Source organism: Arachis duranensis, chromosome 3 (assembly GCF_000817695.3).
Source record: "Arachis duranensis cultivar V14167 chromosome 3, aradu.V14167.gnm2.J7QH, whole genome shotgun sequence".
Classification (NCBI taxonomy): domain Eukaryota; kingdom Viridiplantae; phylum Streptophyta; class Magnoliopsida; order Fabales; family Fabaceae; genus Arachis; species Arachis duranensis.
Window position 1 is genome coordinate 115752514 of NC_029774.3, and position 19618 is coordinate 115772131.

The window sequence follows — 19618 nt, forward strand, 5'->3', positions numbered from 1 at the left end:
TTTTATCATATCTTTTACTCATATCTTTTATATCATATCTTTTTAAATCATATCTTTTTCAAAAATTTGATTTCAAAATATCTTCTTATCTTCTTATCTTTTCAAAAGTTGATTTTCAAATCTTTTTCAACTAACTAATTAACTTTTTGTTTATTTCTTATCTTTTTCAAAAATATCCTAACCACTTTTTCTCTCTCCTCAATTTTTTTTGAAAATCTTCACAAAACATTTTCAATTTTTTAATTTTATTTTTATTTTGTTTTTATTTTATCTTATTTTATTTTATTATTTCAAAAATAAATTTTTATATATAATAAAATAAATAATATCAACATCCATATCATCTCCCTTGCTCCATCATGGAACTAAGTAAAAATCAACAGTCCAGAAGGACTCTGGGGTCATATGCTAACCCCACTACTGCTTCATATGGGAGTAGTATCTGTATACCCTCCATCGGAGTCAGTAGCTTTGAGTTGAATCCTCAGCTCATTATCATGATGCAGCAAAGTTGCCAGTATTCTGGTCTTCCACAGGAAGAACCTACAGAGTTTCTGGCACAATTTTTACAAATTGCTGACACAGTACATGATAAGGAACATGATAAGGAAGTAGATCAGGATGTCTACAGATTATTACTGTTTTCATTCGCTGTAAAATGTCAAGCTAAAAGGTGGTTAAATAACCAACCTAAGGACAGCATAAAGACATGAAAACAACTGTCAAAAAAATTCCTGAATCACTATTTTCCTCCAAAACGGATGACACAGCTAAGGCTGAGCATCCAAGGCTTCAAACAAGGAGATAATGAATCTCTTTATGATGCTTGAGAGAGATACAGAGAGATGCTAAGAAAATGTCCCTTTGAAATGTTTTCAGAGTGGGTGCAGTTAGACATCTTCTATTATGGGCTTACAGAGAGAGCTCAGATTTCTCTAGACCACTCAGCTGGTGGATCTATACATATGAGAAAAACAATTGAAGAAGCTCAAGAGCTTATTGATACAGTTGCCAGAAATCAGCATCTGTACCTAAGTAGTGAATCTTCCATGAAAGAAGAAGCTAAAACAGTGACTGCTGAACTTAGTCCTGCAGAACAAGCTATGGAATTCAATAAGCAATTAGACTTTCTAACAAAATAGTTAGCCAAATTCAAGGAGATATTACAAGAAACAAGAATGGCTATTATGAATATGGAAGTACAGTCGAAGCAAACAGAACAACATCTATCAAAACAAATAACAGAAGAGTGCCAAGCAGTTCAATTAAGAAGTGGAAAAATATTAAAAACATCACTTCAAGATAGCAGGAAGCCAAGAAATGAGCAAACTACTCAAATAATTCTGGCGTTCAAACACCAGAAAATGGGTGGGAAGCTGGCGCTGAACGCCTAAACCATGTTCAGTTCTGGCGTTCAACGCCAGAAACAAGCAAGGAATTGGCGTTGAACGCCCAAAGGAAGCATAGTTCTGGCGTTCAGACGCCAAAAACGGGTGAGGAGTTGGCGTCTAACGCCACTCCAGCTTCCACCCCTGGCATTCAAATGCCAGTGGGGGATCAGACACATACAAGTGCTGATAATAACCCTTAAGGCTTCTCAACCTACATCTGTAGGCAATAAATCTGCAGCAACTAAGGTTGAGGAATACAAAGCCAAAATGCCTTATCCTCAGAAACTCCGCCAAGCGGAACAGGACAAGCAATTTGCCCGCTTTGCAGAATATCTCAGGACTCTTGAAATAAAGATTCCGTTTGCAGAGGCACTTGAGCAAATACCCTCTTATGCCTAGTTCATGAAAGAGATCTTAAGTCATAAGAAGGATTGGAGGGAAACTGAAAAAGTTTACCCCACTGAAGAATGCAGTACAGTCATTCTGAAAAGCTTACCTGAGAAGCTTAAAGATCCCGGAAGCTTTATGATACCATGCACATTAGAGGGAACTTGTACCAAGCAAGCTCTATGTGATCTTGGGGCAAGTATCAACCTAATACCTGCATCTATTATCACAAAGCTTGGTTTGACTGAAGAAGTCAAACCAACCCGGATATGTCTCCAACTTGCTGATGGCTCCATTAAATACCCATCAGGCGTGATTGAAGGCATGATTGTCAAGGTTGGGCCATTTGCCTTTCCTACTGACTTTGTGGTGCTGGAAATGGAGGAGCACAAGAGTGCAACTCTCATTCTAGGAAGACCTTTCCTAACAACTGGCCGAACCCTTATTGATGTCCAAAAAGGGAAAGTAATCCTGAGAGTCAATGAGGAGGAGTTCAAGTTGAATGTTGTCAAAGCTATGCAGTATCCAGACACCCCAAATGACTGCATGAGTGTTGATATTATTGACTCTCTGGTAAAAGAGTTCAATATGACTGAGAGTCTCGAATCAGAGTTAGAGGATATCTTTAAAGATGTTCAGCCTGATCTGGAGGAATCAGAGAGAATGATAGAACCTCTGAAAATTCCTCAGGAAGAAGAGAAACCTCCTAAACCCGAGCTCAAACCATTACCACCATCCTTGAAATATGCATTTCTGGGAGAAGGTGATACCTTTCCTGTAATCATAAGCTCTACCTTAGAGCCACAGGAAGCACTAATTCAAGTGCTAAGGACACACAAGACAGCTCTTGGGTGGTCCATCAGTGATCTTAAGGGCATTAGCCTAGCCAGATGCATGCACAAGATTCTATTAGAAGGTGACGCCAAGCCAGTGGTTCAACCACAAAGGCGGCTGAATCCAGCCATGAAAGAAGTGGTGCAGAAGGAGATCACTAAATTACTAGAGGCTGGGATCATTTATCCTATTTCTGATAGCCCCTGGGTAAGCCCTGTCCAAGTTGTCCCTAAGAAAGGTGGCGTGACAGTAGTTCCTAATGAAAAAAATGAACTGATTCCTACAAGAACAGTTACAGGGTGGCGTATGTGTATTGATTATAGAAGGCTCAATACAGCCACCAGAAAGGATCATTTTTCTTTACCATTCATAGACTAGATGCTGGAAAGACTAGCAGGTCATGAATACTACTGCTTCCTAGATGGATATTCAGGTTATAATCAAATTGCAGTAGATCCCCAAGATCAAGAGAAAACAACATTCACATATCCATCTGGAGTATTTGCATACAGAAGGATGCCATTTGGCTTGTGCAATGCACCTGCAACCTTTCAAAGGTGCATGCTCTTAATTTTCTCTGATATGGTGGAAAAATTTCTAGAAGTCTTCATGGATGACTTTTCAGTATTTGGAGACTCATTCAGCTCCTGTCTTGACCATCTAGCACTTGTTCTAAAAAGGTGCAAGAGACTAACCTGGTTTTAAACTGGGAAAAATGTCACTTTATGGTGACTGAAGGAATTGTCCTTGGGCACAAAATCTCGAACAGGGGAATAGAGGTGGATCAAACTAAGGTAGAGGTAATTGAAAAATTACCACCACCAGCCAATGTTAAGGCAATCAAAAGCTTTCTAGGGCATGAAGAATTCTATAGGTGGTTTATAAAGGATTTTTCAAAAATTGCCAAACCTCTGAGTAATCTGCTAGCTGCTGACATGCCATTTATCTTTGATAAGGAGTGTCTACAGGCGTTTGAGACTCTGAAAGCTAAGCTGGTCACAGCACCAGTCATCTCTGCACCAGACTGGACATCACCATTTGAATTAATGTGTGATGCCAGTGACCATGCCATTGGTGCAGTGTTGGGACAAAGGCATGGCAAGCTTCTGCACGTCATTTACTATGCCAGTCGTGTTTTAAATGACGCACAGAAGAATTATACAACCACAGAAAAAGAGTTGCTTGCAGTGGTTTACGCCATTGACAAGTTTAGATCCTATTTAGTAGGATCAAAAGTGATTGTGTACACTGATCATGCTGCTCTTAAATATCTACTCACAAAGCAGGATTCAAAATCCAGACTCATCAGATGGGTGTTACTTCTACAAGAGTTTGATATAGAAATAAGAGACAGAAAAGGGACAGAGAACCAAGTAGCAGATCACCTGTCCCGAATAGAACCAGTAGAAGGGGCGTCCCTCCCTCTTACTGAGATCTCTGAAACCTTTCCGGATGAGCAACTCTTTGCCATCCAGGAAGTGCCATGGTTCGCAGACATTACAAACTACAAGGTAGTGAGGTTCATACCCAAAGAGTACAGTAGGCAGCAATCAAAGAAATTGATCACAGATGCAAAGTACTATCTTTGGGATGAACCATATCTCTTCAAGAGATGTGCAGACAGAGTAATCCGTAGATGTGTGCCTAAAGAAGAAGCGCAAAAGATCCTATGGCATTGCCATGGATCACAATATGGAGGACATTTTGGAAGTGAGCGAACAGCCACAAGAGTCCTCCAATGTGGCTTCTACTGGCCTACTCTCTATAAAGATTCCCGAGCGTTTGTTCTTAATTGTGACAGTTGCCAAAGATCTGGTAATCTGCCTCACAGTTATGCCATGCCTCAACAAGGGATCTTGGAGATTGAGTTGTTTGATGTATGGGGTATTGACTTCATGGGGCCTTTCCCACCATCATACTCAAACACTTATATTCTGGTGGCAGTGGATATGTATCCAAATGGATGGAAGCTATTGCAACACCCACTAATGACACTAAGACAGTGTTAAAATTCCTCCAGAAACACATCTTCAGCAGATTTGGCACCCCTAGAGTACTAATTAGTGATGGGGGCACTCATTTCTGCAATAAACAGCTTTACTCTGCTTTGGTTCGTTATGGAGTTAGCCACAGAGTGGCCACTCCATATCACCCACAGACAAATGGGCAAGCTGAAGTCTCAAATAGAGAACTCAAAAGAATCCTGGAATGGACTGTAATTAATCGTAGAAGGGATTGGACAAGAAGCTTAGATGATGCTCTTTGGGCATACATAACAGCATTCAAGACCCCTATAGGGACCTCTCCATACCAGCTTGTGTATGGAAAGGCATGTCACTTGCCAGTGGAACTGGAACATAAGGCCTACTGGGCAACCAGATTCCTGAACCTTGATGCCAAGTCAGCTGGAGAAAAACGATTGCTCCAGTTAAATGAGTTAGAGGAATTTAGACTCAATGCTTTCGAGAATGCAAAAATTTACAAAGAGAAAGCAAAAAGATGGCATGATAAGAAATTATCATCCAGAGTCTTTGAGCCAAGGCAGAAAGTTCTGCTATTTAATTCTAGGCTTAGATTATTCCCCGGAAAATTGAAATCCCGGTGGAGAGGACCATATGTGATTACAAGTGTGTCACCATATGGATATGTAAAGCTCCAAGATAATGATTCTAACAAAAAGTTCATTGTTAATGGACAGAGAGTCAAACATTATCTTGAAGACAATTTTGAGCAAGAATGCTCAAAACTGAGACTTAAATAAAGCTCAGTAATAGTCCAGCTCAAAACAATAAAGAAGCGCTTGTTGGGAGGCAACCCAGCCATTTACAAAGCTTATTTGTTAATTAATTAATTTTTACAAGTATATGTCAAGTATTTTCAAGGTAAAATAGCAACTGCTTAAGTTCACAGAGTTACAGAAGGAATCAGAGGATAAAACAGCAAAAAAGGAAGCTCACTGGTGCGAAAAAGCCAGTAGAAGCTGTTTTGGGCGTTGAACGCCCAAAAGAAGCACCTACTGGGCGTTCAACGCCAGTAAGAATAGCCATCTGGGCGTTAAACACCAGAAATGAGCATCTTCTGGCCGTTGAACGCCCGAAAGAAGCACCTTCTGGGCATTCAACGCCAGATTTGCAGCGTCCTGGGCGTTCAGAAAAACGCCCAGTGACAAAGGACTTCCTGGCGTTCAACGCCAGAAAGAAGTAACAGCTGGGCGTTGAACGCCCAGGAGAAGCTACACATGGGCGTTAAACGCCCAAAACATGCAGCGTTTGGGCGTTTAACGCCAGGATGGTGGGGAAGAGGTAAATTAGTTTTTACTTCACAATTTTTTATTTTTTTCGTTTCAATTCATGATTTCTTGCATAAACATGTTACAAACTCTCATCCTTCAATTCCAAAAATTTTTTTATCCTAATTTCTAAAATCCCTTTTCAAAAATATCAAATGTATCTTAATCCATAAACACAAATCTTTTTCCAACCCAACTCTTTTTCAAATCTTTTTCAACTCATCATATCTTTTGAATTTCGAAATTGTCTCTCCCTCTATTCCTCTCCTATCCTTTCTTTTGCTTGAGGACAAGCAAACCTCTAAGTTTGGTGTGATTTGCCATGATCACTGAGCTAAAACTCATCAAGATCATGGCACCTAAGGGAATAGGAAGAGCCAGAATGTGACTTGAAGGAACTGAAGTGTCAGAAATTATCTCTTGAAGGATTAAGCATCCCACAGACTAGAGGAACACCCACTTCCCAAAATAAAGGTTGTTGAGTCCTAATCTTTGCCTTAACTCTGTGATAACTGTTCTTATTATGAATTTACCTTAGAAGTTATGTATTAGTAGTAGTAATTAGTATCTCTATTTTGATTTTATCTCCAATAAAGCTATAAATTATTTTTCTCATCATCATCAAACATGAATAAAATAGTATATTTTTAGAATAAAGAGGCAATATTTTTTTTCGAGTTCTTAATAAGAAAATTTCTAATTATTTAGATGTGGTGGCAATACTATTTGTCTTCTAAATGAATGCCTGAACAGTGCATATTTTTGATATTGAATTTTATGAATGTTAAAATTTTTGGCTCCTGAAAGAATGATGAACAAGAGAAATGTTATTGATGATCTGAAAAATCATGAAATTGATTCTTGAAGCAAGAAAAAGCAGTGAAAAACAAGCTTGTGAAAAAAAAAATGAAAAGTCAGTAATTTGCGAAAAAAAAAGCAAGCAAAAGAGGTAGAAAAAGCCAATAGCCCTTTAAACCAAAAGGCAAGGGTGAAAAGGATCCAAGGCTTTGAGCATCAATGGATAGGAGGGCCCGAGGAAATAATTCCAGGCCTAAGCGGCTAAATCAAGCTGTCCCTAACCATGTGCTTGTGGCATGCAGGTCCAAGTGAAAAGCTTGAGACTGAGTGGTTAAAGTCATGATCCAAAGCAAAAGAGTGTGCTTAAGAACTCTGGACACCTCTAATTGGGGACTTGAGCAAAGCTAAGTCACAATCTGAAAAGGTTCACCCAGTTATGCCCCGCTCATCTAATTAGAATCTGAGCTTCACTTAAAACTCTGAGATATTATTGCTTCTTGATTTCTTTTTATCCTCTTTTAATTATCTAGTTGCTTGAGGACAAGCAACAGTTTAAGTTTGGTGTTGTGATGAGCGGATATTTTATACGCTTTTTGGGGGTAATTTCATATAGATTTTAGCATGTTTTTATTAGTTTTTAATATAATTTTATTAGTTTTTAAGCGAAAATCATATTTCTGGACTTTACTATGAGTTTGTGTATTTTTCTTTGATTTCAGGTATTTTCTGGCTGAAATTGAGGGAGCTGAGCAAAAATCTGATTTAGGCTGAAAAAGGACTGCTGATGCTGTTGGATTCTGACCTCCCTGCACTCGGAATGGATTTTTTGGAGCTACATAAGTCCAATTGGCGCGCTCTCAACTGGGTTGAAAAGTAGACATCCATGGCTTTCCAGCAATATATAATAGTCCATACTTTGCGCGAAGATAGATGACGTAAACTGGTGTTCAACGTCAGTTCCATGTTGCAGTCTGGCATCCAGCGCCAGAAACAGGTTACAAGTTGGAGTCCAACGCCCAAAACACGTTACAACCTGGCGTTCAACTCTAGAAACAGCCCAAGCACGTGAGAGGCTTAAGTCTCAGCTCCAGCACACACCAAGTGGGCCCCAGAAGTGGATCTATGCACCAATTATCTTAGTTTACTCATTCTCTGTAAACCTAAGTTACTAGTTTAGTATTTAAACAACTTTTAGAGACTTATTTTGCATCTCATGACATTTTTAGATTTGAATTTTATACTCTTTGACGGCATGAGTCTCTAAACTCCATTGTTGGGGGTGAGGAGCTCTGCAGCGTCTTGATGAATTAATGCAATTACTTCTGTTTTCCATTCAAACACGCTTGTTCTTCTCTAAGATGTTCATTCGCGCTTAACTATGAAGAAGGTGATGATCCGTGACACTCATCACTTTCCTCAATCCATGAACATGTGCCTGACAACCACCTCCGTTCTACATCAGATTGAATGAGTATCTCTTAGATTTCTTAATCAGAATCTTCGTGGTATAAGCTGGAATTGATGGCGGCATTCATGAGAATCCGGAAAGTCTAAACCTTGTCTGTGGTATTCCGAGTAGGATTCTGGGGTTGGATGGCTGTGACGAGCTTCAAACTCGCGAGTGTTGGGCGTGATGACAAACGCAAAAGAATCAATGGATTCTATTCCAACATGATCGAGAACCAACAGCTGATTACCCGTGCTGTGACAGAGCATTTGGACCATTTTTACTGAGAGGATGGGAAGTAGCCATTGACAACAGTGACACCCTACATATAGCTTGCCATGGAAGGAGCCTTGCGTGTGGGAAGAGGATTACAAGAGAAAAGCTGAAAAAAAGCAGACAAAGCATTTCCAAAACTCCAACATATTCTCCATTATTGCACAATAAGTATTTATTTTATGCCCTTTTTACTTAATACAAAACTAAAGAACCCTATTGGTATCCTGACTAAGAATAATAAATAACCATAGCTTGCTTCAAGCCAACAATCTCCGTGGGATTCGACCCTTACTCACGTAAGGTATTACTTGGACGACCCAGTACACTTGCTGGTTAGTTGTGCGAAGCTGTGTTAAATAGTCCATTAATATTGGCATACACAATTTCGTGCACCAGATGCCAAAGAGAAGGGCGTGCCACTTGAAGAGTTGGGCGTGGCACGCCAAGCCAATATTGGAGCTGGGCGTGGCACGCCACTGAAGCGCCAGTCACACGCCAGCTACTGGAGGTCACGTTTAATGAGTTTTCTTTTTCCCTCCAATTGTAATGTTCTTTTCCTTTTGTATTTTCTTTATTCTAGTAATAGGAGTAGTATAAATACCCCTTGGAAGTACTGAAGAAGGGGTCAAGTTGGGTAGTATTGAATTGACATTGCCAAGTTTAGATCTAGTTTTCACTTTACACTTCATCTATTCCATCTCTTGTACTTTTCTCTGAGCTATGAGTAGATAAACTCCCTCTCCTTGGGAGATGGAACTCTATTGTACTTGATGAATTAGTGATAGTAATTTTTCTTCTTCTATTAATCTTCTCTTTGATTTGCTTGAAGGATTTTCGTTTTCACTCCATCATTCAATTATCTTAGGAAAGAGATTGAATGAATCTGGGTTTTATGTGAGCTTTGGAAGAGGGATCATAGAACCATGCTTGAGAATCCTTCTCATGCTTGAATAGATTTGGGTTTGGGTTGGATATAGTGACGTTAATCTTCCCAATACTTGGATCTAGGAAGGTGTGTGGTAAAATCAGGGACCATTCTTCAACTCTTCTCATGAGCAATTAGACCAAGGAATCGGCTATTGATCAAGGTTAGAGAGATTGAATTACCAAGGGATTGGGACTCAATCACTCATGATTGCCAAGAGGTCAGTGAGTTGTATGATTGAAGAAGAGATGAATTGGATTTAATCCAAAGAGATCAACATATCCCAAACCCAATGAATTCCCATACTCTTATCTTTCACTTTCTTTATAGCTTTCTTTTACATTATGCTCATTCCCCATTCCCTTTTATAATTCAGTCTTTTATAATTCTATTCTTTACATTATTGCAATTTACATTTCTGCAATTATCATTTTCCTTTATTTTCATGTCTTTATGATTCTACAATTTAATTCCCAGTACTCAACATTCTCTATTTGGTTAGCTTAACTAATTAATTCATTAGCTAACACTGTTCAATCAATCAATCTTTGTGGATACGATCCCACTCCTAGTGGGTTATTACTTGACGATACTTTTGGTGCTCTTGTCAATGAACGGATTTATAATCAAAATTTTGTGGGGTGTGAATTCTGGTCATCAAGTTTTATGGCGCCATTGCCGGGGATTGATTTGAATTGACAGTGATTAAGTGGATGAAGAAATAGATTAAGCATTTTTTTATTTTTGGTTAGATATTTTGTTTTATTTTAATCTTTCTTTTTCACTACACAGATACTAACACTAACAAGAGCACACTAACTGTTTGTCATTTTGCACTAATTGATTTGGCTTACCCACCCTTCTTTCCAAGGGTGTTAACATTTTCTTTTCCTTTGTGATTCTGTTTTGTGTATGACAGGGAGAAGGAGAGCTGACATCTCCTACGACTCTGAACCCGAGAGAATGTTACTAAGATTAAGAAGAGAAGTAGTGGCAAGAGGCAAAATAGTGGTTGGTGAAGAAGAAGAGAAAGGTCCAACCCAAATCATGGAAGGAGAAGCACAAAACCCCCATGAAGAAGCTGTTGGCAACAATCATGCTCCTCAAGAGAGGAGGGTACTAGGTTCCTACATAAATTCTAACTCTGGAAATTGTGGGAGTAGCATTGTGAGACCCAACATACATACCAACAACTTTGAACTTAAGCCATAGCTCATCACTCTAGTTCAAAATAATTGTTCCTTTGGAGGAAATGCTCAAGAGGACCCCAATCAACATCTCACCACCTTCTTGAGGATCTGTGACACTGTGAAGTCAAATAGAGTGCATCCAGACACCTATAAATTGATCTTGTTCCCTTTCTCTCTTAGGGACAAAGCATCAAAGTGGCTGGAATCATTTTCCAAAGAAAGCCTCACCACCTGGGAAGATATTGTTAACAAGTTTCTAGGAAGATTCTACACTCCACAAAGGATCAATAGATTGAGAGCTGATGTCTAAATGTTTAGACAGCATGATGGAGAGACTATGTACGAAGCCTAAGAGAGATTCAAGGATTTGACAAGGAAATGCTCTCCTGATATGTTCAATGAATGGGTGCAGTTGCACATCTTTTATGAAGGGTTAACTTATGAATCCAAGATAGCTGTAGACCACTCTTCAGGAGGCTCCCTTGACAACAAAAAGACCATCGAAATCATTGAAACTGTTGCTGTAAATGAGTACTTCTATGCCTCTAAGAGGACTCAAAAGAGGGGAAGAGTAATGGAGCTCAACACCATGGATGCCTTGCTAGCACAAAACAAATTGATCACAGCTTAATTGGCAACTTTAACCAAGCAAATGGAGAAGACTCAAGTCTCAGATATCCATGCTCAAGAACCTCCACAAGAGGAAGGAAACCCAACAACTGAAGAAGAATGGGAGCAAGCCAATTATGTGAATAATTCCTCTAGACCACCATACAATTCAGGAGGAAAAAACCACCCAAACTTTGGGTGGGGAAACCAGCAGAACCATAACCCAAAAAATAAGCCTTACCAACACAATAACCACAACCCCAACCATCAATCAAGCAGCAACAAACCTACCACAATTCACAAAATGTACCCTACCATTTCACCCTACAACAATACAATAACCACCCTCAAGATACCTCATCCTTAGCCACACAACTAAGTGATCTCAGCAGTAACATTGCAAGAATAGAAGCTACCATGGCACAACTATCAGGGACCATTTCCACAATATCAGAGAGGCAAATACAGGCTGACAGGAAGATGGATGTAATCCACGAAGAGGCCAGATCTAACATAAAGAATCAAGGTGCAGTAATCTCAAAACTGGAAGCACAACTAGGAAACTTGTTCAAGCAAATACCAATGCCCACACACACTTTTCCCAACGATACCATGGTCAACCCAAGAGGATAATGCAAGGCTATCACCCTAAGAAGTGGGAAGGTTGTGGAAGCAGCAGGCCCAAGCCAAGACAGACAAGAAAAGGGAGCTGCAACTGCATTCGAATCCAGCGAGGAGGCAGAGACACATGTACCTACCTCACCAAAGCAAGTTCTAAAGCCTTATGTGCCACAAGCACCATATCCACAAAGACTAAGAAAAGATGGAAAGGACAGCCAGTTCTCCAGGTTTCTTGAGATCTTCAAGAAGCTCCAAATCAACATCCCTTTTGCTGAAGTATTAGAGAAAATGTCGCTCTATGCCAAATTCTTAAAGGAGCTCATAACAAGGAAGAGGAATTAGGGAGAAAAAGAGACTGTAGTATTCACTGAAGAGTGTAGTGCCATAATACAAAAGAAGCTTCCTTAGAAATTGAAAGATCTTGGGAGTTTCTAAATTTCCTGTATCATTGGGGATATAAGCATTGAGAAGGCACTATGTGATCTAGGAGCCAGCATCAACCTCATGTCCTTAGTTATGATGAAAATGATGAGAATTGAAGAAGCAAAACCTACAAGAATGGCTCTACAATTAGCTGACAAAACTTTCAAATTTTCCCATGGTGTAGTGGAAGATCTGTAGGTGAAGGTGGGAGAATTCATTTTCCCAGCTGATTTTGTTGTGCTTGATATGGAAGAAGAGGCCAACACCTCGATTATCCTAGGAAGGCCATTCCTAGCTACTACTGGGGCCATAATTCATGTTCAAAAAGGGGAGTTAATCTTGAGAATACATGAAGAGAAGATGGTCTTCAATATCTTCAAGGAAATGAGCTACCCCAAGGAAGAACAATGTGAAGAAATCAAAGAGCAAGATCAACAAGTCTCATGTGGTGAGCTACCATTGGAGATTATGGATGAACCAATCATGATGGACAAGACAAACAAGATAGAATTGGAGGCTCCAAAGTTGGAACTGAAGACTTTGCCTCCAAGTTTGAAATATGCTTATTTGGGGGACAGCAACACATACCCAGTGATCATCAACTCAAGTTTGAATGAGGAACAAGAAGAGAAGTTAATCCAAATGCTGAAACAACATAAGGATGCTATAGGGTGGACACTTGCAGATCTCAAAGGAATCAGTCCTTCAATGTGCATGCACAAAATCCTACTTGAGGAAGGTGCAAAACTTTCAAGGCAACAGCAGAGAAGGCTGAACTCAACTATGAATGAAGTTGTCCAAAAAGAGGTGTTGAAACTATGGCAAGCAGGGGTGATTTACCTTATCTCAGACAACCCTTGGGTGAGCCCTGTCCAAATGGTTCCTAAGAAGGGAGGGGTCACTGTTGTGCCCAATAAGAGGAACGAATTGATACCCACACGGACAGTGACTAGCTGGCGTATGTGCATTGACTATAGGAAGCTCAATGAAGCCACCAGAAAAGATCACGTTCCCCTACCTTTCATGGACCAGATGCTTGAAAGACTCGTAGGACATGAATATTACTGCTTCCTGGATGGCTACTCTGGCTACAACCAAATAGTTGTAGACCCTAAGGATCAGGAGAAAACTTCATTTACTTGTCCCTATGGAGTCTTTGCTTATAGGAGAATGCCCTTTGGATTGTGTAATGCACTTGCAACATTCCAAAGGTGCATGCTCTCCATCTTCTCAGACATGATTGAGAAGTTCATTGAAGTGTTTATGGATGGCTTCTCTGTGTTTGGGAATTCATATTCTGATTGCCTACATCACCTCGCCCTGGTGCTAAAGAGGTGCCAAGAAACCAACCTGGTTTTAAACTGGGAGAAGTGTCATTTTATGGTAACTGAAGGGGTGGTTCTTGGTCACAAGATCTCAAACAAGGGTATAGAAGTGAACAAGGCAAAGGTGGAAGTAATTGAGAAGTTGCCTCCACCTTGCAATGTCAAGGCAATTAGATGCTTTTTGGGGCATGCTGGGTTCTATAGGAGGTTTATCAAAGATTTTTCAAAGATTGCCAAACCTCTCAGCAACCTACTTATTTCAAACACTCTCTTTGTTTTTGATAAAGAGTGTATGTTAGCCTTTGATGAACTTAAAAACATACTTTTCTCTGCACCTATTATAGCACCACCCAGCTGGGATCTACCCTTTGAACTAATGTGTGATGCATCTGATTTTGCTGTTGGTGCTGTTCTAGGACAGAGGAAAGACAAGCTAGTACATGTTATATACTATGCTAACAAAGTTCTCAATGAGAACCAAAGGAACTACACTACTACAGAGAAGGAACTTTTAGCCATAGTCTTTGCTTTTGACAAGTTTAGATCATATCTTATTGACTCTAAAGTTACTGTTTTCATTGATCATGCAGCCCTTAAATATCTGTTGACCAAGCAAGAATCCAAGCCTAGGTTGATAAGGTGGGTCTTGCTACTCCAAGAGTTCAATATAGAGATTAAAGATCGAAGTGGAGTAGAGAACAAGGTTGCTGACCATTTGTCAAGAATCCCACATAAAGAGGATGAAGCACAACAACTTGAAGTGAATGAAAGTTTCCGTGATGAGCAGTTGATGATGATTAAAGAGAGCCTTTGGTTTGCTGATATAGCCAACTTCAAGGCTATTGGGGAGCTGCCCACCAAGATCAACAGGAACATGAGGAGGAAACTAGTCAATGATGCTAAACACTACATTTGGGATGAACCTTACTTGTTCAAAAAGGGTGCTGATGGAATCCTGAGGAGGTGTATTTCACATGAGGAAGGACAGGAAGTGTTATGGTACTGCCATGGATCCACCTATGGAGGCTATTTCAGTGGTGAAAGAACAGCGGCCAAGGCGCTGCAATGTGGATTCTTTTGGCCAACAATCTTCAAGGATGCAAGAGAGTTGGTGTCAAGATACAATGAGTGCCAAGGGGCTGGCAGCTTATCCATGAAAAATAAGATGCCACAAGATTCATCATGGAGCTGGAGTTGTTTAATGTGTGGGGGGTTGACTTTATGGGACCATTCCCATCCTCCTACTCAAACAACTATATATTGGTGGCTGTAAACTACATGTCAAAGTGGGTAGAAGCCATACCCACATCAACAAATGACAACAAGGTTGTGATAAGCTTCCTAAGGAAGAACATCTTTAGCCGCTTCGGAGTTTCTAGAGCTCTTATTAGTGATGGGGGGACACATTTCTGCAATAAGCAACTCAAAGCATTTCTTCTGAAGTATGGAGTCAAGCATAGAGTAGCAACCCCTTACCATCCACAGACCAACGGAAAGTTGAGATCTCAAATAGAGAACTCAAAAGAATCCTTGAAAGGATTGTTGGTAACTCAAGAAAGGAATGGTCCAAGAGGCTGGATGATGCACTATGGGCCTATAGGTTAGCCTTCAAAACACCCATTGGTATGTCGCCATATCAACTGGTGTTTGGAAAGGCTTGTCACTTACCAGTAGAGCTTGAACACAGAGCATTCTGGGCTCTAAAGATGTTGAATTTTGACAATCAAGCTACTGGGGAAAGGAGGCTACTATAACTCAATAAGCTAGAAGAATTCAGAAATTAAGCTTATGAAAGTGCTAGGATTTACAAGGAAAACACAAAGAAATGGCATGATTAAAAGCTAGCAAGAAGAGAGTTTGTAGAAGGTCAGAAGGTGCTGCTATACAACTCAAGGCTCAAGTTCTTCCCAGGAAAACTAAAGTCAAGGTGGTCTGGCCCTTTCACAATCCTTAAGGTGTCTCCCTATGGGCATGTGGAGCTTATAGAGGACAAGACACAGAGGACCTTTACTGTCAATGGACATAGGCTAAAGCATTACTTGGGGGACTCTTTGGAGGAGCAGAGAGTGAGCTACAGCCTCAACTAAAGATGAAATAATGTCAAGCTAATGACACTAAAGAAGCGCTGGTTGGGAGGCACCCCAACATCCATATCCTTTTGATTTCTTGCTTTCTAAAAGTAGTTTAGGATCATTGGTTTAAGTAGTTTAAGTTCCAGTTAATAGCTTAAATTTTCTGCTTTCATAAATAGTTTGTGGTAGCTTAGAAAGTTTACATTGCTTGTTAATTAGTAGATTTTTTATGGTGTTTACTGAAAGTGAAAGGACTGCTGGGTTTACTCATTAACATTGATGATATTGGGCTACAAATCTAGCTAAGGAGCTAAGTTTGGTGTGGCCACTAACCCACTTAATTTAGGCTTACAACCACTTAAATGAATTAACTTTGAAAGTAAGCCCAAAAATTAAGTTTGGTGTGGCCACCACCATATGATGCTCGCATAGCAAGCCCAGCATGTTCTTAGTCTGAATGCATTAAGTAAATTGGCTAGGCATGTAAGGTCACTTTAATGTGTTCGGAAGGGGTTAAAGAATGTGAAAGAAGTGGATTTAATTCACCCTTATGAACACATTAAATATCCAATGATAAACCCAATTTATTATATGCAAGGAAATTAAGTTTGGTGTCCCAAGGGACACTCATCAAATATATTTTAATTGTATGTTATGAAAGGGGATATAAAGAGGTTTGATAAACCACTATTTTATGGTTTACAATGTGTTTAATTGTGTGGTTTTATCATGGTCTTTACCCACTTATTCATATAATTAGCATGCATTTATATTTCCTTCCTAAAATTATTACATGATTGAAAACTTACTTCCTGGAGACCTTTAATTAGGTATTTTAATCCTCCTTTATTCCATTCGATGCCGTGATCTGTGTGTTAAGTGTTTCAGGCTTTATAGGGCATGAATGAGTAAGAGATTGGGAAGGAAGCTTGCAAAAATAGAAGGAATACAAGAAATTGAGGAGATGACCAGCGAGAAGTGACGCGTACGCGTCAGCAACGCGACCGCGCGGAAGAAAGGAATTCGCAGTGACGCGGTCGCATGAGTGACGTAGACGCGCGGATTGGAAAAGCAGAAGCGACGCGGAGGCATGGACGACGCGCCCGCATGGAAAAGAAAAATGCCGAATGACACGTCTGCGTGAATGATGCGTCCGCATGACGTGCGCGATCTGCAGAATTTCAAAAGTCGCTGGCAGAGTTTCTGGGCCAGATTTCAATCCAGTTTTTGGCCCGGAATTACAGACTAGAGTCAGGAAACATACAGAAATGAAAGATACAATTCATTCTACATAATTTTTAGTTTTAGATCTGGATTTACTCCTCCCCTAGGTTTTTCAATCACTTGACATTTATAATTAGGATTTTTGGAAGATTTTGCTTTTTAGCTTTTGAGAAGAGGCCACCTCTGGTACTATTCATTATACTTTGCTATTTGCTTTTTACTTATTCTTCCATGTTCTTAATCCCCTTAGAGTTGACATTGGCTTATTTTTACAAGTTATTAATATAGACTATTTTTATTTTTAATTAATCCTTTTCATTATTATTTATCATGTCTCTTTTTAATTCCCTTTCCTATGTTATGAGTTCTACGTTCACAATGAGCGAGTAGTTTCCTTACTTGATAGGGAGTTGATTGAAAGGAACCCTTGAGTTGGGGTACTTAAAGGAGAAATTGTAATTGGGCTCATTGTTGGAATGCCCTCTAGTCACTGACACAAATCCTTTTCAATGAGCGGATTGGGACTTGTGAATAGAAACAGCAATCCAACTTGTTTGACTCTCCCTTACCTAGTAAGGGGTAACTAAACAGAGCAATCTTCAATTATCAATTAATCTTGAGAGTACTTCAACAAGAATAGGGCTTCCAACTAATCTACTCCCAGTCAAGGCTTTTATTTAGAATTAATTAAATTCTCTATTTTAGTTTCCTGTTATTCAACTCAACCATTTTTGAAGACACCTGATTGATAAAATAGCACATCTCTCTGCAACTCATTGGGAGACGACCTGGGACTCATACTCCCAGTATTTTAATTTAAATTTTGTGACAACCCTTCTAAATTGATAAGCGGATTTTCGGTTGGTTAAGGACTGTACTTGCAACGCATTTCTATTAATAATTTCTTAACCCGCCAATTTCTGCCACGTCAAGGTTCTTTTTCACTAATGGGTTTTCGGTTTTCAATTTCAGAAGAGAGAATGGGGCCCATATGATTCATGGCTCACTAAGAGAGGAAGTCAAAGTGTACTTGCACTTTGGAACTCAACACTTGCAGAGAATCAAAAGAGAAGAGGATTGGCACCTCTTCCCACGTTAGGCGTCACTTCCCAAGTGGGAAAAGGCTGAATTGCTTTTAATTCCCTCCACAACCCTCCCATCCAGCTGCATCTCTCACTCTTTTAAAAGCCAAACGCTTTCCCCACTCTCCACACTTCATTCTCACACTTTCTTTAACCCCCAAGTTTCACACGTGAAAGAACCCTTTTCTCTCTTTTCACCCTCTTTTTTTCTACTTGATTAGGGACAATCAAGTCCTAAGTTTGGTGTTGTGGAGCAAAACCTTGCTTTGCTCTCTATTTCTTTACCTCTTCTTTCCATTTTTCTTCAACCTTTCACACTTTTTTTCTCACCCAATGGCACCACCAAGAGCGTCATCATCAAAGAAGAGAAAGATCAAGGAACCAACTTCAGGATCCTCAAGCTACAATAAATACAAGTTCCTCTCATCATTCAACTAAAACCAATTTTATGGTTGGGTGAGTGAGAGACAAATCATTCCGTAGGTTGGTTTCTAACTTGGTAGGAATGAATACCCTGAGATCAACCAAAAAATCAACAACAGAGGATGGGCACTCTTGTGCAACCCACCAAGAAAGGTGGTGAAAATCTTGGTTAGAGAATTTTATGCCAATGCAGTGCCCCAACTTGGGCAACCTTATGGCTACTTGAGTTATGTTAGGGGGAAGGCCATTGATTATAGCCCCTCCAACATAGACAGGATGTTGATGGTGAAGCAAACAAACTCTACCCGAAGTTATGAAGAGAGGATAAAACAACAGGGCCCAAGATTTGATGAAATTCTCAACGAGATATGTGTGCTGATTGTGCATTGGATCAATGATAAGGATGGGAGACCCAACTAACTGTGAAGAAGAGACTTATGCCCCTAACCTAGAGGGTGGTTAGACTTTGTAAGAAGGTTTCTAAATTCCACAGCCAACACTTTAGAAGTAACTAAAGAAAGAGCTGTGCTCATATATAGCATAATGAAGGGAGAAAATGTCAATGTTGGGGAGATGATTGCCACCAACATCAATAGGGTGCTCAAAAGCACCAAGGATAGCTCAAGGCTGGCATTCCCCAGCATCATTCAAAGGCTGTGTGATGAGGCAGGGGTGGAGAAATTTATTGATGAAGTTCTGGTGGAACAAGAGAAGCCCATAACCGCCAAGAAGATGGCCAAAGTGGTGGGTGTTAACCCACTTCAGCGGGCCAGGGAGCATAGAGCTCAAGCTTATGAGCCACAATAGCAACCATAACAAGAAGAAAAGGCTGAAGATCAACCACACTACTTGGCACTTCCACCACCACCATATCCACAATTCCCTGAAGGTTTCAACTGGGAGTAGTTGCAAGGAGACATACACCACCTGAGAGAAAATATCAACCATCTCAAGCAACAACAACAACATTGGGACCAAGTGAATGAGAATATACAACAACTCCAAGGAAGTATGGAGCACATGAAGGAACGGCAAGATCAGTTCAATTGGGAAGAAATGCAAGGAAGCCTCAACAAAATAGTGGAACAAAATATATGGAATAAGAGGAACCTTGCTAAGTTCAGATATCTTTATGATGCTAGAACCATTTCCAGAAGGCAATATGATATAAACACACAAGCGAAGTTGAATCACTTGTGTAATGCAGTAGCCACAATGAACCTTAGATACCCAACATTCATGCAAGGGATGGAGGAGTTGAGCGCAAGGTAAGAAGAAATTCTAGCCAAGCACAAGGAGGAT

The 19618-nt window shown here is 40.0% G+C and overlaps 1 protein-coding gene and 1 non-coding gene across 2 annotated transcripts; one reads left to right on the plus strand and one right to left on the minus strand.

The window, feature by feature from the left end:
• Window positions 1-10826: 10826 nt before the first annotated feature.
• LOC127745990 (small nucleolar RNA R71) lies at window positions 10827-10930 on the minus strand. The gene has a single exon (XR_008007611.1). It is a non-coding gene; the product is annotated as a small nucleolar RNA R71 (small nucleolar RNA).
• Window positions 10931-12550: 1620 nt separating this feature from the next.
• On the plus strand, window positions 12551-18736 carry LOC110278738 (uncharacterized). The gene is made up of 4 exons (XM_021136975.1): window positions 12551-13524; window positions 13584-13645; window positions 13860-14622; window positions 18397-18736. The coding sequence occupies exons 1-4, from the start codon at window positions 12551-12553 to the stop codon at window positions 18734-18736; spliced, it is 2139 nt and encodes a 712-aa protein (XP_020992634.1).
• The last annotated feature ends 882 nt before the right edge of the window (window positions 18737-19618 follow it).